At 54.1% G+C, this 18,521-nt stretch overlaps 1 protein-coding gene and 1 long non-coding RNA gene across 4 annotated transcripts; one reads left to right on the top strand and one right to left on the bottom strand.

Annotated features, from left to right (window-relative positions):
• Window positions 2,435–18,220, top strand: ENO1 (enolase 1). Of its 3 annotated transcripts, none has more exons than XM_021095279.1 (12): window positions 2,435–2,606; window positions 5,644–5,737; window positions 8,770–8,865; window positions 10,236–10,294; window positions 11,633–11,702; window positions 12,141–12,274; window positions 12,620–12,842; window positions 14,109–14,306; window positions 14,863–15,064; window positions 15,436–15,544; window positions 15,780–15,838; window positions 17,787–18,220. In XM_021095279.1, the coding sequence occupies exons 2-12, from the start codon at window positions 5,653–5,655 to the stop codon at window positions 17,854–17,856; spliced, it is 1,305 nt and encodes a 434-aa protein (XP_020950938.1). In that variant the 5' UTR covers window positions 2,435–2,606; window positions 5,644–5,652; the 3' UTR covers window positions 17,857–18,220. The 3 variants fall into 3 exon arrangements, with proteins under 3 accessions (XP_020950938.1, XP_020950937.1, XP_020950939.1); XM_021095278.1 differs by lacking the exon at window positions 2,435–2,606 and adding an exon at window positions 2,931–3,088; XM_021095280.1 differs by lacking the exons at window positions 2,435–2,606; window positions 10,236–10,294 and adding exons at window positions 2,936–3,088; window positions 9,859–9,917.
• On the bottom strand, window positions 6,387–7,858 carry LOC110261088. Its single transcript, XR_002344880.1, has 2 exons — window positions 7,644–7,858; window positions 6,387–6,905 (listed from the first exon to the last, which is right to left on the bottom strand). It is a non-coding gene; the product is annotated as an uncharacterized LOC110261088 (long non-coding RNA).

Below are 18,521 nucleotides of genomic sequence, written 5' to 3'. Positions count from 1 at the left end.
AGGGCGGAGGAATGTGCTGGGGGCTTGGGATGGAAATGCTCTAATTTGGTTGTGATAATCATTGCACAACCATAAATGTAATAAAATTAACTGAGTAATTTAAAAACGCAAAAAAAAAGAGAAGCAGTAGATAGTCCACAAAAAAAAAAAAAAGAAAAAAAACAAAAAAACAGTAATCTTTTGATGTTCCAACTACCCGGTCATTGTTGCAAAAACTCCTGTGTCCTGTGGCCATCTGAAAGCCTGTCTCTCAGGCTTACATCCTCATTATGTCTGCAGAATAAAACATAATTCTCAAAAAAAAAAAGAAAGAAAACCTGGCCCCCAGACATCTAAAGTTGGTAAATTTAGTGCTTTTCTACACATGGAAAGACTCAAGTCTGGGCTAAAGGAAACTATTCCTTTGTTATGCACTTTATGTAGGGCCAGTATCCAGTTTTTCTCCCTCCTGGGTCCCCTCAGGGTGCAAAGCTGGGAGTGGCTGCTGAGGTTGATGGCTGGATGTTTACTGTCCACTGTGGTAAACAAAACACAAAAACTCCCTAGTCTGTTACAACGGGTGATTCACCTACATCCCCTGAGGGCTTTCTTCTTACCTCCCTCACACTGCTTCTCCAACCTCAAGTTTCCTATTTGGCTAAAGCCCTGCCTTCTGAAAGAGGTCTGTCACTTCTTCCACTGCCCAGCAGGTGCATGGACCGCAAACAGAATTTGTCATACAGGAGTTCCCGTCATAGCTCAGAGGAAACGAATCTGACTAGCGTCCATGAGGACACAGGTTCAATCCCTGGCCTCACTCAGTGGGTTAAGGATCCCGAGTTGCCATGAGCTGTGGTGTAGGTCACAGAGGAGGCTTGGATCTGGCGTGGCTGTGGTTGTGGCATAGGCCAGCGGCTACAGCTCTGATTCAACCCCTAGCCTGGGAACCTCCATATGCTGTGAGTGCAGCCCTAAAAAGACAAAAAAAATAAAAATAAAAAGGAATCTGTCGTCTAGATGGACCACGGGCTGCTGCAGATTCCTCTTCCCTCAATCCTGGTGTCCCCCTGCAAATTTCACAGGGGCACTACAGTGCTTCAAGGTGCAGTCTTCGGATGACAAGTGCCTTTGGTATGCCACCGCACTAAAACTGCTCAACAAGCCTACTGTCAGTGATAAATCATAACTAAATACCTGTAACAAGATAACTGCCCCTTTGTTGGATGAAAGGCAAATGTGAGTCCCACCACTTGCTAACAGAGCCTCAAGTGCAGAGAAGACCCCCAGGACATTTGGCCACCTGTGGTTTTGGAAGGGATCTGAGGGCATCTGTACTAATCATTCACATTTCAGCTCCGATTTAAGGTCGAAGTGCTGGCTCAGAACGCTGTGCCCTCAACACTGTGCAGTCGGGCTCCAAGAATCCTGCAACAGCAGCTGTCTGAGATCATGTTCTACATTCAATTCCCTGCTAGGAATCACTGGTTGTGGCCAGAGAGCCTTGTCTTTCCACCTTTATCTCTCTAACCATTTTTAACATAAAATGAAAGAGATTGCTTTGGAGCCCTTTGTGGGCTACACCTTAGACTTGCTCTAAAAATTAGTGTCTGATTTCTGCAGAGTTTTTAAGGTTTAGGAGATGGTGGCTGTTGATTTAGCTGCTGAGTCATGGGGCTGGGACCACGGTTTTAAGAAGTCTGAAACATCAGTGTATTGCCGGTGAAATCACAAACTCTCCTTGCCGAGTTCATATAATTTTTTAGGAAACATTTTATAATTTCCTTGTCGCTTTTTTGCTGAATTTAATCCTACAGTTCTTTCTTCCTAGTCAATAGAAAACAAATGATTGTGGACTCAATAGGACTTCACCTTTACCACACTCTAAGAGTTAAGGAAGTACAGCAAGTTTTTACAGCTGGCCAGAAGAAACGATTAAACTCAAATACATACATGAATCTATGCAAGACGATGTGGAAAATATGGCAATGTATGACATTGTTTTAGCTTACAAACTCACAAACTGGGAAAATACGAAAAGTAACTCCATTAGAAAAGGAAGCCCTCCCTTGAGCAGGGAAAGCGTGCAGAACTGATCTGAAATGGGTGTGAGTTCTTTCTCAAGAAGAGAAAATAACTGCGCCCACTCTTGCCTGTTTTCATTTGTCAGACTACAGTGTAATGTTACCTGTTTTGAACTTTGAGAAATCTCCAGGTTTATGTGAAATTCCAATCTCAAAGCATCACATGCAACATTAAGATCCACACAGCGAACTAACCCAGGGCACGCACGTGGGAAGTGTGTAATTAAGGGAAAGTCAATTTCCTTTTGGCTCTCGGTCTGATACTCAGGTGTGACCAACGACAAGGACAAAGGAACCAGGTCACCTTGGCGGGCGGCCGGGCGCGCAGGCGCGAGTGGGCGCACGTGGCCCGGCTAGCGGCTCTGCGGCGCGGGAGCGCAGTCTGGCCACGCGGCCGCCAACGTCTCCAGGCCGACAGGGTCGCGGGCACAGCGCTGCGGGGAGTGGGGTGGGCCGGCCCGGAAGGGCGGGCTGCGAAGGTCGTCACCAAGGTCGTGGGCCGGACGTGCGGCGCCGGAGCGACGCTGCGTGCGTGCGGGACTCGGAGTACGTGACCGAGCCCCGAGCCCTCATGCCGGCCGCGCCGCCCCGCCCCTGCCCCGGGGCCCAGGCGGCACAGACCAGGCTCAGCCTGGGGTCCCCACGTGGGGCGGGAGCGAAAGGAGGCGGGGGCTCGCGCGCCCCCCATCCCGGGCGCCGGGAAGTCAGGCCCCCAGCCCAGCCCCGCCCGACCTCTGAAGGATGTCGCCCCCTCTTCTGGGCGGTGGCGGCCACCGCAGTCTCGCCTCTCCCTGGGAGGGGAGGGCCCGAGTGACGGCGCGCCGGGCCAATGGCGAGGCGGCACGGAGTGGGCGGGCCCGAGGGGCGGGAAGTGGGCGGGGTCTCCTGAGCAGGGCAGGAAGTCCAGGCCCGCGGCGCAGAGACTAGCTGGGGGGACTCGGAGCGCCCGGACCTTTTGGCTTAACGCTCGCTCTCGGCGTCTGCAGCTCCCTCTGCTTATTCCTCGGGCGGCGACCTTCAGCGGCCGGGTGAGGACTCGAGGGAGGGCTGCCGAGCAAGCGCCCGGGGAAGCGGCTCGTGGGTCCCCCAGGCCCGCGGGCGCTCCTGTCCCCCAGACGGCGTGCCCAGGGTTTCGGCGGGGGCCGGGAAGGGGTTTGTCGGCGCGCGCGAGCGGCTCCCCGGGGCCAGACTCGCCGCCCGAGATGAGGGCGCGGCGCCGGGATTCTCCGAAGGGGAAGGATGCAGCTCAGCCTGTGATTACGTGTTTCGGAGCCGCGTAACTGTCCCGGGAAGTCGGGGGTGGAGCACGCGGTCCCCAGGACAGCAGGCGGTGAGAGTGGATGGTTTGGGGAGTGCTCCAGGCCCAACCCGCGTGCTCATTAAAGCCAGGCCGTTCCGAAAATGCTGGGAGGGGCCCGGAAAGGAGACCTGCCCGGGAAGCGCAGCCCCTGCCTCCTGCTGGTGGCCTGACGTCTGGGTGTCCAGCCCGTCGCTGCTCCGGGATGAGCAGGCATGATCCGCCTTCAGAAGGCTCTTGTTCATGGGGAAGCTGCAGCCGAGCCGTGTGGTCACTGGGAAGCCTTCCAAGCGACCTCGCCCAAGTCGGGCACGAGCCGATCCCGGCTCCCCCGGCTGGCCACCAACAATCGGCCCCTTATCTAACATAAAAAGGATGTATTTTAAGAAAAATTCTCTTTCTGTGCTTCCTCTGCAGGGAGGTCTTCCCCATGGGCCGTACGGGCCACTTGTTGACCTGCCCTCGGCGCACCTAGGTGGCGGCCGGCGGGTCCACTCACGCTGCCCCTGGTCCGGGGTTCAGTCCAGGCAGATAAAAAGCTAGTCTGACGCACCAGTCTGTGATCCCTGAATTGTAATGAGTTTGGGGAAAAGTTTTTCTATCCAATTTAAAGAGAAGTTGAATTTTTTTCACATCATGAAATAAGTTGATTGCCTTAATATAGCTAAAATGAAACAAAAGATAAAATCCTCACAACTTCAAAGCAAAAATCAGGGGTGGGGGAGTTCCCATTGTGGCTCAGTGGTAACGAACCCAAGCTAGCATCCATGAGGACGCAGGTTCCATCCCTGACCTTGCTCATTGGGTTAAGGATTCCACCTTGGAGTGAGCTGCAGTGTAGGTCGCAGATGCAGCTCAGATTCGGCCTTACTATGGCTGTGATGTAGGCTGGCAGCTGTAGCTCGGATCTAGCTCCTAGCCTGGGAACTTATATGCACGTGTGGCCCTAAAAGGAAAAAAAAAAAAAATCAGTGGTGAGTTGGGGGAGGGGCTGGAAATGGCTAAAGGGGACTTCTTCTTTTTCTTTTTTTTTATTTAAAGGGGATTTTTTCTGGGTGATGAACATGTTACAGAGGTATATGATTTGCCAAAACTCAAAAGTTACCAAATCTTCAAACTAAAAAATATGTTGAAACAAATTGGTCTTTTTGTACGATAACAGAAACTAGATACCTTTTTCCTGGCTAATGAATAAAACTCCATTGTTACATAGACAACAAAGCCACAGAAGTGACTTCAGTATCTAATTTTGAAAGTTAAAAAAAAAAAAAGATGCTATTTGCTGCTTCAGAACATTCCAGAGAAGACCCTGGAGGGGAGCCCAGCTAGATAATGGCTTCTGAACTTCAGTTTAGTTCCTCCCAGTCCTACAGGTCGTTCAATTAGTTTCTTCCTTTTTGAGCCCTGGGTTGGGGTGGGGGGGAGAAGCAAGAAGGGAGCTTTCTTTGAGGACTTGTTATTTCCATCCTTTTTGTTGTTTTTTTTTTTGTTTGTTTGTTTGTTTTTTAAGGTGTTTTCAAAGGAAGCCTCTTCCCTTGGTACACCCTAGTGCCCACAGATAGACTCTTTCCTCTAGTTACAAATCATGGCATTTTATAATGAAGTTTTTTTAAAATGGGGTAAAATAAAATGCCCATTGAAAGGACCACTAATTAGATAATGTTATTGGTGTGTCCTTCTTTGCTAAAGACCCAACTACTGTGAGGTATGAAAGGCCCGGAAATTGACACAGACCCGGGGCCCACTCCAGGCCTCCAAACTCAGAGTTTCTAGGTGATTATGCAATATCTCCCAGTTGAACATCCTGCTGCAACCTCAAGTTTAACTTGATGCATTATGTTCCCAACTTTTAATTCATTACATACCAGATTTTCCCCCTGGTTCCCTCCCCTACCCCCCACTTCAGATGTGCTGATTTATGACCTTCATGTCCCCTTGGTCCTGACTCAGTGCTAGCCGTCACTGTCACTAGTGACAGTAACCCGTTTCAGACTGCCTCCTCCTCTGCCGTCCTGCATGCCTTCATCACGTCCATCTTCCCACGGGCATACACATTTTTTTCTTAGAGGATGAGCCCTGAGCTCTGGGGCCTTGCAGAGCTGCCCCCAACCTCCTCTTTAGGACCAGTTCCCACGGCTCTCCAGCAGGCTTTTGCCCCCACTCTGGTCGGCCTTGCTACATCCAGTTTTCAGTCCATGCTGACTGGAGCCTAGCCATCCTCCAAAGTGACCCCTTGACTAGTAAGCATGATGGCCTATGGGAAATGTGACCTCTGCTTTCCTGCAGAAATTCACCATGTCTATCCTCAAGATCCACGCCAGGGAGATCTTCGACTCTCGCGGGAACCCCACTGTTGAGGTTGATCTGCACACCGCAAAAGGTAGGTGCCGTCTTTGTGTCTGTAGTTGCTAGCATCACACTCCTTTTTAAAAGAGACATAAAATGACAGCGCCTTAGGCAAGACAGGCTGCTGTGAAAGCCTGTCTTTTGGCCTCTGTACCCACTGGTGGGCCGTGACTCCTGCCTGGAGGGAGGTGGGTGGCTCGAAAGGCTGGAGGGCCTCGTCTGGGCATTTCTTGGAACTTGGGACAGAACACAGGTTGGCTCTTGGGTCAGTGAGGTGGGAAGGTAAGGTGATACCTTGTCCCTAAAAGGGCCCATCACTACTAGTTGGCTTCACAGCTCACTGTGACCAAATAAATAGATTGGGTGTAATAGGATCTGTCTCTCTTCCTTGAAAAGGAAAGAGATTGGGGTGGGCGGGTGTATCTCTAGTGCTCTTATATCTGTTTCCAGAAATCACTCTTAAACAGAGGCTCAGTTTTTAGTGTTGGGTGTTGGGACATTCCAGAGATTCATGTTTTTACTTGGCTGTGCCTCTTAGGAGCAAAACATAAAATGGGGACCCTTAAAAGCTCTCCCCGCCACCTTTTTTTTACTTTAAGAAAATCTAGTGCTTTTTTAGCTCTCTGTTACCTCCAGCAATGTCTCGGCTATTTTCTTTCCTTTTTTAACAAAAGTTTTTTTTTATTACAGTTGATTTACTTTTTTTAAACATTTCTATTAAAGTATAGTTGATATACAGGTGTCACATTAGTTTCAGGAGTACATCAGTGATAACTGTATAACAGCGATGGCCGTTCAGTTGTTTAAGCATGGTTCGTTTATAGATAGATAGATATTCAGTTGCTTTTTCCTTGTAGGTTATCACAAAACATTTGCTTACGGTTCCCTGCTCTGTATAGTAGGTCCTTGTCGGCTGTCTGTCCATCAGTTTTCTAAAGGGACCTGGTAGGTGAGGTTGGAAAGGCGCTTCGGGCAGAATCCCCCAGTGGTGCCGAACGCAGGCCTGCCCATCAGAGCTGAGTCGTCAGAGCTGAGTCATGGTCTGAATCAGCGGCTGGGCCTCCAGCCCTTCCCTTCCCGTCCTCCGCCCCCTTTGCCCGGGAAGGGGAGGCCCCTGCAGTCTAGATCCATTGGGCAGAAGTCTACCTGCGGTTTCTCGCCTTGGGGGTGCACTCAGAATGCGATTCCTCCTGGGCCTGTGCCTGGTGGATGCCAAGAGGTTGCTTTCAGTTTATGAGCCTGCCTCGCTTAGTCAGAGAGTGGAACTTTCCACTTGGCAATTCATGCACTTCGGGCAACGAGAGAGACCTAAGCCACTAGAAGGTTGTTGGGAGGGGGCGTTTCCTTGAAACTCTTTAAAATGACTAAAATTAATATCTTCTGACCTTTAAATCAATGGAACTTTCATGTGTCTTAGTCCTTTTTTTAAAAATTGTGATTTTTTTTTTTTTTTTTTTTTTAAGCACTGTCATTGCTTCTCTCTTTCTTAGATTTATTTTGTAGAGAAGTGTTGGGTTCACAGCAAGGTTGGGGGGAAGGTACGGAGAGCATCCGTCTACCCTGTCCCCCCATTGCACCCCCACCAGAGCGGTTCCTTTGTTACTGTCAAACCTGCATGGACACATTATCCCCCAAAGCCACTCGCCGACCTCAGGGTCCCTCTTACTTTCATCACCCCTGCACCTCGTGCAGAGCCTGTTGGATGCACAAAGCCGGGCCGGGGTGAAGAAGGCCTGTGCGCTGCACACAGGCTCACTGCGGTGACCCAGGCGCCACGCGGCTCACTGGACTGAAAACCTGCTGGGTTTTCTCTGTTCCTTTGCCTTCACATCTCCATGCACTGCCAGCGGGAAACCCCTTAGTGTTCAAGTAGATTCAAGAGGCGCTGCCGCCACCCCTGCCCCCTCCGCCCTGACCCCTGGCCCCGATCTCCGAAGTACCTGTTTTGACAACAGCCCATCTCCAAGGACGTTGGCCGTTTTTCTGCTCCACTGTCTGGGTTTAGCCCAGTGTCTGGTTTCTTTATCTGCAGGACATGCTTGTTGTGTTCTGCGGTTATTATTAAACTCTGTGCTTTTATTGTCCTTATTCTTTTTTCTTCCAGTCTGTCCTGTTTTCTGCTTTGCTCTTCTGCAGAGAACCCCCAAACAGCATTTATTGCCGCCTGAGCTGAAGCAGATGAGCCTCTTGAGCCAACACTTTGAGGACTTGAGACTAGCAACCCGATCTCAGTTGTCTAAGGGCAGCTTGGCAGCAGGGCCGAGAGCTGGACTGTCCAAAATAGCTCAGAGTTTTCCTTGGTTACCAGCTCCCAGATAACCTTAAATCCCGTCCTAGGCTTGCATTGTGTTTCTGTTGGCAGCCCTGCTAGGGGTGGGCTGGCCCACCGAGCAGCTGCAGGGCACCAGCTGGGAGCTCCTTTGAGACACAAACCCCCTGTTTGGGCATCTGCATTAAAACTTGAGAAGCTCTGCTCTAGACCTTTCCTTTAGACGAGAGAAATGCAGTAGCTGTGTGGCGCAGAATCATGTGAAAGGTATTATGTGGGAAAGAATTATGTAGAAGGTACCATATGATACCACTTACATGTGGAATCTAAAATATGACGCAAATGGACTTACCCACAAAACAGAAACAGACTCGCAGGCATAGAGTTGTGATTGCCGAGGGGAGGGGAAGGGACGGACCGGGAGTGTGGGATTAGCAGGTGCAAACTGTCGTGTATAGAATGAACAAACAAGGTCCTACTGTAGAGCACAGGGGACTGTATTCAATGCCCTCTGATAAACCACGATGGAGAAAAATATGAAAAAGAATGTGTATACAGATAACTGAATCCCTTTGCTGTACAGTAGAAATTAACACATCATTATAAATCAACTATACATCAATAAAATCAACTTTTTAGAAAAAATGCGAAAGGCAGGAGGAACAGACCCTCTGAGTCTCCCAGTGGGTGGAAGGAAGTAAGGGTCAGGGCAGATGCCCTCTGGGGGGCAGGGGCCCTGGGCAAGGGCTGGAGCTGTGTTTTAATGTCTGGTTTTCACCCTCTGTCTCTCCCTCCAGGTCTCTTCCGAGCTGCTGTGCCCAGTGGGGCCTCAACTGGGATCTACGAGGCCCTCGAGCTCCGGGACAATGACAAGACGCGCTACATGGGGAAAGGTGAGGCTCGGAGCCCAGCCTGCCCCCGGGGGCCACAGCCGCCCTCCCTGTCCCCAAGGCTCGCCCTCTAGGGTAGCAGGGCTCTGATTTGACCCAGGGTATTGACGTTAAGCGCGTGCACTGCACACGGCAGAGCTGGCAGGGCCGGCTGACTGATCCCCATATCCCCGAGCCTGTAATTCAGGGCAGGTGTTTGAAGGGCAGTTTTTCCTGTGGGTTTGTCTCCAGTGAAGAACTCCAGGTTGAGCCAGAGAGCGCGGGATAAGACACATCAGCCACCACTGAGAAGCTTCCCGCTCTCCGGGAGGGCTCTGTGGGCCTTGTAGGCCTCTGGCCCTCTTCAGGGTCTGGTCTCAGAGGAGGGGACCCCCGCAGGCCTGGCTCATGGCTCACCACTGGCAGAGCCGGCATGGTGCCGTCATCTTTCTGTGGGTCCATTGGGGAAGCACAGCTCTGGCTGAGCCAGCCTCTGGTGGGCCGTATGTGCATGGACTCGTTCCTGCTTTTGCAATGTCTGCCTTTCTGCCCATAGAACCCGTGTGGCCAGATTACAGGAAGGCAGACAGGGCTTGACTGTGCATTGCAGTGGTTCATGGTCTGTGGCCTCCTGCAGGGCCCCACTGTGTAAACAGACGTAGGGCAGTGTGCTGTTAACACTCCAGGGCAGGGGAAAACTGTTTCCATTTTTAGGAAAAAAGTCTAAAAATGCTGAGGGGGCGAGGCTGTGATGAGGTGAGGCTGGGAGACCCTGGGCTGGCGCTGCAGCGGCAGCGTCTCCGGTGCTGGCCCCATTCTGCTGAGACAGTCCTCGGGCCCAGGCGGATGTTCGCCTCAGGCAGGATAGTGCGGCCCTTGATTGCAAGGAGGAGTGCGTGGTCCCCGCGGCATTCTCCCCGCCTTCCTGTCCCTCTCTCTCTCTCACTCGGTGTCCTTCATAGCCTCTTCTCTTCTGAGTCTTACTTGTTTCCTTCTCTGTCCATCTCTACTGGTCAGGAGTCTCCAGACCCGTTAAGTATATTAACGAGTTCCTGGCGCCAGCCTTGTGCACACAGGTAATACGCTGGACATCCTTTAGTCTGTGCCGCTGGCCTGTCCAGTGCATGGCCTTGCCAACTAACCCCCCTCCTGACATTCTGGATGGTTGCTCTGTGTGTGGCTCTAACCTCTGGGGTCCTAGGTAAGAGCACTCAGACTGGGCCAGACCGCCCTCCGATTCCAGGGGAGAGGGCCACGGGTTGAAGGAGGTCCCATGGAAGGGCTTTGGGGGGCTCTGGATATCTGGGCTGACATGGTGAGGGGGTCTCTCCAGCAATGCTGCTCAAGCCTGGTTTTCATTAATGTCGGTAATTTGATTTGATTATTCCTTCTAGGTGTCTCAAAGGCTGTTGAGCACATCAATAAAACTATTGCGCCTGCCCTGGTTAGCAAGGTAGGACCTGCCTCCTGATAACTAATGTACATTATGCCATCAGAGCGCCTCCCAGGCCAGGCCAGTGGGCTTTCCTGTTGGTGGACGAGCTTATTCTGAGAGCTAAAGAAGCCGGTTGGGTTCCCTGGCTTGCCTGTGAATGAGTTCGCCTTTGCTGTGACGCCCTCTGCCCGCGTGTCCAGTCTAACCACGCATGGAATCGGATCCGAGGGCCGGGAGGCTATCTCAGCCTGGCTGTTTCCCTCTGACGATCTTTTTTTTTGTTGTTGTTGTTGTTGTTGCTATTTCTTGGGCCGCTCCCACGGCATATGGAGGTTCCCAGGCTAGGGGTCTAATCGGAGCTGTAGCCACCGGCCTACGCCAGAGCCACAGCAACGCAGGATCCGAGCCGCGCCTGCAACCTACACCACAGCTCACGGCAACGCCGGATCGTTAACCCACTGAGCAAGGGCAGGGACCGAACCCGCAACCTCATGGTTCCTAGTCGGATTTGTTAACCACTGCGCCACGACGGGAACTCCTCCCTCTGACGATCTTGACCTTTGGGGAGTTAAGATCCACATTTCAAGAGTGGCTCTCCAGGGGTGTTAATATCCATGGCAACTGACTCATTTTTCATAAACTATGGATTTTTTTTTTTTTTTTTTTTTTTTTTTGGTCTTTTTAGGGCTGTACCTGCAGCACATGGACGTTCCTAGGCTAGGGGTCGAATCAGAGCTGCCGCTGCCAGCCTACACCACAGCCACAGCAATGCCAGATCTGAGCTGCAGCTGCCAGCCTCCGCCACAGCCACAGCCACGCAGGATCCTTAGCCCACCGAGCAAAGCCAGGGATCAAACCGCCTCATGGATACTAGTCGACTTTGCTACCGCTGAGCCACAATGGGAACTCCTTGAGACAGTTTTTCAGACACCATTCTCATTGCTTTATACTCTTACCGAAACTCGTTGTTTTGATCTGCCACCAGCTGTTTTGCTGAGTGATAGCAGACACTTGCCATGACGAGTACAGCTCTTTCAAATAACGAGCGACGAGTTCTGTTATTTATCGCCCCAAAGTCACCGTGCTTTTGAGTTGTCCCTTCTTTGGCGTGACACAGACCGCTCTCCTCGCGTGCGGTGTGGCGTCTGCTTCCGCAGCAGACTCCCCTCTGTGACACGGGGGCCAGGTCTTAACCTGACGGGTCGTTGGCCCCTGGTGTTTGGCGAAATGCCTGATCCTCCCAAAGCACACGAGGAGCATGTGGTGTCCACGCCCGCCACACGCCAGGGTCACACACAGCAGATCGGGGCTTGGCCCGGTTCCGGGGTCAGCAGCTCACCCGCCCTTCTCCCCTAGAAACTGAACGTCGTGGAGCAGGAGAAGATCGACAAGCTGATGATTGAGATGGACGGCACGGAGAACAAGTGTGAGTGGCCCGGGCGGAATCTGCTGGCGAGGTTGTGGCCTCTCCTGAGGACCCTTTGAGTCCTTTGGGGCGAGGTCTTGTCATCCCCGATGAACTGGGTGGCCCTCTGCGGTCCCCGCCTCGCTTGAATAAGTCACATTTCTTAAGCCTCGGGCGCAAAGCCTGCTGACAGCAGTGGGGGGCGTTCCTCGGAAGAGGCTTGTGCTTTAGACACTCAGGCAGTTTGCGGAATCCTCGTGGACCAGAGGAGGGGCTTTCTCTTGGGGGGTAAGCACATGACTGGAAGTGCAAGGCTCTTACGTTTCAGGTGTGAACGTGGAATGGAGCTAGAGAGGGAAAGGCTCAGGATGCGATCCGAGGTACCCTCGGGTACAGGGGGAAGGCCTGCAGATGGAGGTTGATTAAGACGTCGCTGAATTTAGCTCTGCTCTGTTGTAGCCAAGTTTGGTGCCAACGCCATCCTGGGCGTGTCCCTGGCCGTCTGCAAGGCTGGCGCTGTTGAGAAGGGGGTGCCCCTGTACCGCCACATCGCTGACCTGGCTGGCAATGCCGAGGTCATCCTGCCAGTCCCGGTGAGTGGCTTCTTCGGGCGTCCCACGTGTGGAATCCAGTGTCTGCTTTCTCACGGGGACCCGAGACGCCCTTCCTCTAAACCCTATCCTGGCGCGACTCCAGCTCCTGCGTGGGAGCCGGTGCTGGGGTTCTGGGCTTCCCTGCTCCCGTCTCCTGAACTGTGGACAGAGGGTGAATGAGACGTGCACTTGTGTCTGTCCTGTGCACTTGAGGTGACAGTGACCGTAGGCAAGAGACGCCAGGTGGCTTCAGACCTGCCCTGGCCCCACGTGGGAGCCGGGCGTCAGGGCTGCCGGTGGGTGGGACCCTCCGGGCCGGAGCTGTACGGTCCTCTCTCCCTGCAGGCTTTCAATGTCATCAACGGTGGCTCCCACGCCGGCAACAAGCTGGCCATGCAGGAGTTCATGATCCTCCCCGTCGGGGCCGAAACCTTCCGGGAGGCCATGCGCATCGGGGCTGAGGTCTACCACAACCTGAAGAACGTCATCAAGGAGAAATACGGGAAGGACGCCACCAACGTGGGCGATGAGGGCGGGTTTGCTCCCAACATCCTGGAGAACAAAGAAGGTACAGGCTCCCGGGGAAGCTTCTGGGGGGCACGCTCTTGCCCCCTCCTGTCCTCGGGCAGGGTCTGGGGGAGGGGCATGGGAGCAAGTGCTCTCCTCAGACGAAAAAGCAAAAACAGACGTGTCCTTGTTGATTCAACTTTGGAGTGGCCCCCGATTTACGTAAACGAGGCTGACAGTGGGATGGAGAGGCGGTTCCTTCCTCGTGCCGACCTTGCTCCCCCAGTGGGGGCAGAGTTTGTAGCTCACTCCGTGCTCCGGGTTCGAGAGCTGCCGGCCATGCTCGGGACTCTGGTCCATGACCATCTCGGGTCACTCAGCCACAGTCGTGCTGCACAAGCGTTGCTTTGCTTTGAGTGCTTAGGTGAGGGTTGACTATTGGACACAGAAGGCATTAGGACAAGACGTCGTGTTTTGAGTTTTTGCTTTAGAAGAAAAGGTAGTGTTCCTGGAGTTCCCATTGTGGTGCCACGGAGACAAATCCAAGTAGCATCCATTCTGTGGATTAAGGATCCGGCTTTGCTGGTAGCTGTGGTGTGGGTCGCACATGCGGCTCGGATCTTGTGTGTGGCTGTGGTGTAGGCAGGCAGCTGTAGCTCCAGTTCAGCTCCTAGCCTGGGAACGTCCATATGCTATGGATGTGGCCGTAAAAAGCAAAAAAAAAAAAAAAAAAAAGGTAGTGTTCCAAGTATAAATTTATCGCCTTCAAGGACGGCTAGTGAAAGAACACACCTGGCCTCTCCCTGGGTCAGCCATAGGAAATTGCTGCTGTTCAGCCATTTTAGCATAGAAAAAAGGGCCCTTTTGCAAGGTCAGCAGAGCTTGGGGACCTTTGTGGAGCAGGAGCCAGTGTCTTCGTCAGTTTTCCGGTGGGTGGGCGGCACTGCCGGTGAGGCCGATCCCGCGCCTGACAGTGGGGCCCGGCCGGCAGGGCTCCCCTTCCTCGGGCCTCCCTGGGCTCCGTGTGCAGCCAGTTCTGTGGGACAGCGGATCCCAGCTGCTCACTGCAACTGGAGCGTGGCCAGCCTACACCACTTGTTCTTTGGCGCTAAATTGGGGAGCACCTGTCGCGGAGCAGATCTCTTAGAGTCCCTCGCCAACCCGGCTGTGCTCCAGGCCCCGAGCAGGGGTCTCTTGCCCCCGAGCAGGGAAAGGCAGCGAATCTGGGAGTGGAGGCCAGAACACCGCTGGGTCTTCTGGCAGAGCTCGCGGGGAGTTTTCTCTCTCCCTGCCTGGTTTCTGAGCGCGTCACCGCGTCTCTGTCCAGCCCTGGAGCTGCTGAAGAACGCCATCGGGAAGGCCGGCTACACCGACAAGGTCGTCATCGGCATGGACGTGGCCGCCTCGGAGTTCTACAGGTCGGGCAAGTACGACCTGGACTTCAAGTCACCCGACGACCCCAGCAGGTACATCTCACCGGACCAGCTGGCCGATCTGTACAAGTCCTTCATCAGGGACTATCCAGGTGAGTACTCCGGGAGTGCCGGCCGCCGCAGAGCGGCATCTCCCTCGGTCACTGTCACCCCGGCCCCTGAGCAGAGGCAGTCCTGGTCCTGCTGGGCGAGGACAGGAGCCTTGAGAACCAGGACCGCCGGGGCACCTCTAGGCCCTGGCACACCGGGAGGGTGGGGCAAGCAAGGCACGAGTAGGTTAGGACTGGCCTGAGGGTGCGCAGCAGATGGTGGGCCAGGTGTTCAGGCCAGGAAGTGTCCCCACGTCCCTGCATTTAATGCTCAGCTGAGTGACTTCCTGGGCGTGAAGCCAGGACCCCGACAGACGTCTTTTGTCTGAGCGCACAGCTCTCTCAACCACCCTGGGCAGTAAGTGTCCCATGCGACAATTGTGGGGTCGCAGGATGGCAGGTGATTGTGCCGTCACAGGGGTGGGTTGGTAGGGCAGCGGGTTCTGAGCCTGGCCCATAGGTGGGAAGGTGAAGCAGGTGAGCCCGGAGTTGGGTGGGCAGGCGGCCAGGAGGCTGAGGCCGCACTGAGGAGACACGCTGTTCGTCCTTCTGTCCGTAGTGGTGTCCATCGAGGACCCCTTCGACCAGGATGACTGGGAAGCCTGGCAAAAGTTCACTGGCAGCGCGGGAATCCAGGTGGTGGGCGACGACCTCACGGTGACCAACCCCAAGAGGATTTCCAAGGCCGTGGCTGAGAAATCGTGCAACTGCCTCCTGCTCAAAGTCAACCAGATCGGCTCGGTGACCGAGTCCCTGCAGGCGTAAGTAGCTTCACGGGCAGCTTGCAGGAGGGAGGGCCCGTGGCCCGAGTGGGGGACCCTCCTGGTTAGAATTCTAAGCAGGCTTGGAGGTAGAACGCAATGTGGCTTTTCAAGTAAGCAGTGGCCCCAAGGGACCAGGGCACCGGGCAGTGGTGGCCTCATCCGGATGGGGAACCTCTGTCCGGTGTTTCACACATGACTCGAGGGCTGGGAAGGTGCCCGGGGGTTGAGCGGAGGTCAGGGCCATCCTCTTGCCACCGTTGAGAGCTTGGCTGCTGCCCCGTCCCTCCCAGGGGTGATGCGTCACAGGCTCAGGAGGGGCCTCGTGCCGTGCGGCACAGCCATGCCTGTGGGTTGTCCCCGGCCTCTAGGTGCAAGCTGGCGCAGTCCAACGGCTGGGGCGTCATGGTGTCACATCGCTCCGGGGAGACCGAAGACACCTTCATCGCTGACCTGGTGGTGGGGCTCTGCACCGGGCAGGTGAGCGCCCAACACGCAAGCAGGCCTGCTGCTTCTCTCTGACCTCGGCGCCTGAGCACAGACCCGGGTGGTGGTGGGGGAGGGGAGATGGGATCCTGGATGCCCCCTTTATCCCCTCCTTCCCAGGCTCAGGGCCTCCTTAAGAAACTTGTCTCTGCCGTGGCACCCTCTCCTTGCCTAAAATGCCCACGAGATTCAGTGTCCACTTCGAGCAATCTTCCTTCTTTCCTTCCAGATCAAGACTGGCGCACCTTGCCGATCCGAGCGCTTGGCCAAGTACAACCAGATCCTCAGGTAAAGAGTGGGTGCAGCCTCCAAGGGGGGCCCTGAGCTGGGGCTGGGTGCTGGCCCCCGCTGTGTTCCTTTGGGGTGGGTGGCCGCCTGGCAGGATGGCCCCAGAGCCGGGCCTGTTCCACACAACGCCGCCCTCGTGTGGCTGGAGAGGGAACAGCCCCCGCCTTAGACAATTTAATGACCACCTTTGGGCGCGGGAAGGGAGCCTTCGTAGGTCTTATTCATCTCCCGTTCTGTGGACAAGGGTCCTTCAGGTCAGAGAGAGGAGGAATGACTGCCAAAGGGCAGACCGCGGTTCCACTGTTCAGGTCCTCCCCTCTCTGTGGGGAAGCTCCTGTGAAAACAGGGAGACCTGCCCTTTTGTCCTTAGTTTTCCCAGTCTTGCAGGGAAAAGGCACGTCCATTTCCCAAGTCCTCCTGTGTCACCCCATCTTTAAAACTTTATCTTGGAAAATGTCAAGCTTATAAGAAATGCAGTGAATGGTGGCATGTATCCCTCCCCTCACCCGGACACTCCAGCTGCCCCTGTTCCTCTGGGTTTCGTCTCTTTTCACCCCCTTTGCTTTCCTGAAAATTACAGAGCAAGTTCCAGGCATCTCAGGATTTCACCTGTAGATACTTCTTTTGGAGTTCCTGTTGTGGCTCATGGTTAAGAATCCTCTGTCATGCTATGTCGGCGTAGTGTCTGTGAGGATGTGGGTTCGATCCCTGGCCTCACTCAGTGGGTTAAGGATCCTCTGTTAACTGCAAGCTGTGGTGTAGTTTGCAGATGCGGCTCAGATTTAATGTTGCTGTGCCTATTGTGTAGGCCGGCAGCTGCAGCTCCAATTTTTTCTTTTTTTTTTTTTTTTTTTTTGTCTTTTTGCCTTTTCTAGGGCTGCTCCCGTGGCATATGGAGGTTCCCAGGCTAGGGGTCAAATCGGAGCTGTAGCTGCCAGCCTACTCCAGAGCCACAGCAACGCGGGATCCGAGCCGCATCTGTAACCTACACCACAGCTCACGGCAACACGGGATCCTTAACCCACTGAACAAGGGCAGGGATCGAACCCACAACCTATGGTTCCTAGTTTGATTTTTAACCACTGAGCCACGACGGGAACTCCTGCAGCTCCGATTGGACCCCTAGCCTGGGAAGTTCCATGTGCTACAGGTGTACCGTAAAAAGAAAAGAGAAACAGTTACTCTGGGGGTTTTTTTTGGTTTTTGTTTTTGTCTTTTTGCTATTTCTTGGGCCGCTCCCACGGCATATGGAGGTTCCCAGGCTAGGGGTCCAATCAGAGCTGCAGCCACCAGCCTGCGCCAGAGCCACAGCAACGCTGGGTCCGAGCTGTGTCTGCAACCTACACCACAGCTCACGGCAACGCCGGATCGTTAACCCACTGAGCAAGGGCAGGGACCGAACCCGCAACCTCATGGTTCCTAGTCGGATTCATTAACCACTGCACCATGACGGGAACTCCTACTCTGGGTTTTTAACATAACCACTCTGCCATGTTGGCGCCACAACTGCACCAATTAGTGGTAATTCTGCAGTAGGGGCACCAAGTCTCTTCATCGGGTCAGTCTTCCCTGGGGCCCCAAAGGGGCTTTTTTTTAACATCAGGATCAAAACACGCACATACCCTTGGGCTCCCCCTCCTTTTATCCCCGCGCCACTTTGAGTTGTCATCTCGTTTAACAACATTTTTTAATATTCTAAGCACTGGCGATCCTGCCATTTCTTCGCTCTTGTCCTTCAGGAACGCTGGGGGCAGCGGGGGAGCCCGAGAGCCGAGTGCTTTCCCGCCCCTGCTGCCTCCGAGCTGGTTTAGGGGATTAGCTGGACAGGCTGGGCGAGTCCTGAGTCTTGTCCTGAGGCAGGAGGTGTGTCTGACCCCTTCTCTGGGGGGAATCTTAGCTGAGGTTTGCCTCTCATTTCCTCCCCATCGCAATCCTTCTGCTTCCGCAGAATCGAAGAGGAACTGGGCAGCAAGGCCAAGTTTGCCGGCAGGAACTTCAGAAACCCCCTCGCCAAGTAAGCTCTGGGCGGCCGGCCCTGAGCCCCGTGGTCACTCGTCGGCTCATCAGACCTGCGCTCCATGTCGCTCGGCAGCTCGAGGCCCCGCCAGTGCTTGTGGGGCCTCCAGTAGTCGACGACCCTCCCCTCCCTGTGATGTCTCACTGCTTCCTTAGACCTGCTGCCGAAGCCGAGCTCCACCATCTGGAACCTGCTGGAAGCCCTAGCTCAGTAATCATGTGATTGGCCCAAATCATTGTTCTTCTCACCTCGCTTCCACCAAGTGTCTGGAGCCATGTGTGCCCACATTGCGGTCTCCGAGGTGGCCTGGGGCAAGATCCCCAGCGGTTTTGTGTGCAAAATAAAAAAGGCCTCAGTGACCCGGAGGGATGCTGTGTGTGTGTGTGTGTGTGTGAAACAGTCTGGGAGTCTGTCCTCGGGGTGTTCATGGAGTACCTGTTGGGGGTATAGGCCTTGGAGAGCTTCCTGTCACCTTGAGAAAGGAGCTTGGAGGACGTTGCTAAATCACGGGAAGGGCAGGTTGGGGGTGCGCAGCGTCCCCCCTTCTGCAGAAGCTGGGGCAGCACTGGGAGCCCGAGCCCAACTTCACGTTTAGACATGTTATTTGGGAGAAAATAGAAATGCAGAGCTCTCGGGACTTCCCGTCGAGGCACAGCAGAAACGAAT

Source organism: Sus scrofa, chromosome 6 (genome assembly GCF_000003025.6).
Source record: "Sus scrofa isolate TJ Tabasco breed Duroc chromosome 6, Sscrofa11.1, whole genome shotgun sequence".
Lineage (NCBI taxonomy): Eukaryota > Metazoa > Chordata > Mammalia > Artiodactyla > Suidae > Sus > Sus scrofa.
Note: the sequence above shows the minus strand (reverse complement) of the source record. Positions and strands in the feature narration are given on the sequence as shown.

Coding starts and splice junctions, on each gene's coding strand:
- ENO1 (XM_021095279.1), top strand. CDS start 5,653: ATGTCTATCCTCAAGATCCACGCCAGGGAGATCTTCGACTCTCGCGGG. Junction 5,738..8,769: donor TGATCTGCACACCGCAAAAG/GTAGGTGCCGTC, acceptor CTCTCCCTCCAG/GTCTCTTCCGAGCTGCTGTG. Junction 15,839..17,786: donor AAGTACAACCAGATCCTCAG/GTAAAGAGTGGG, acceptor CTGCTTCCGCAG/AATCGAAGAGGAACTGGGCA.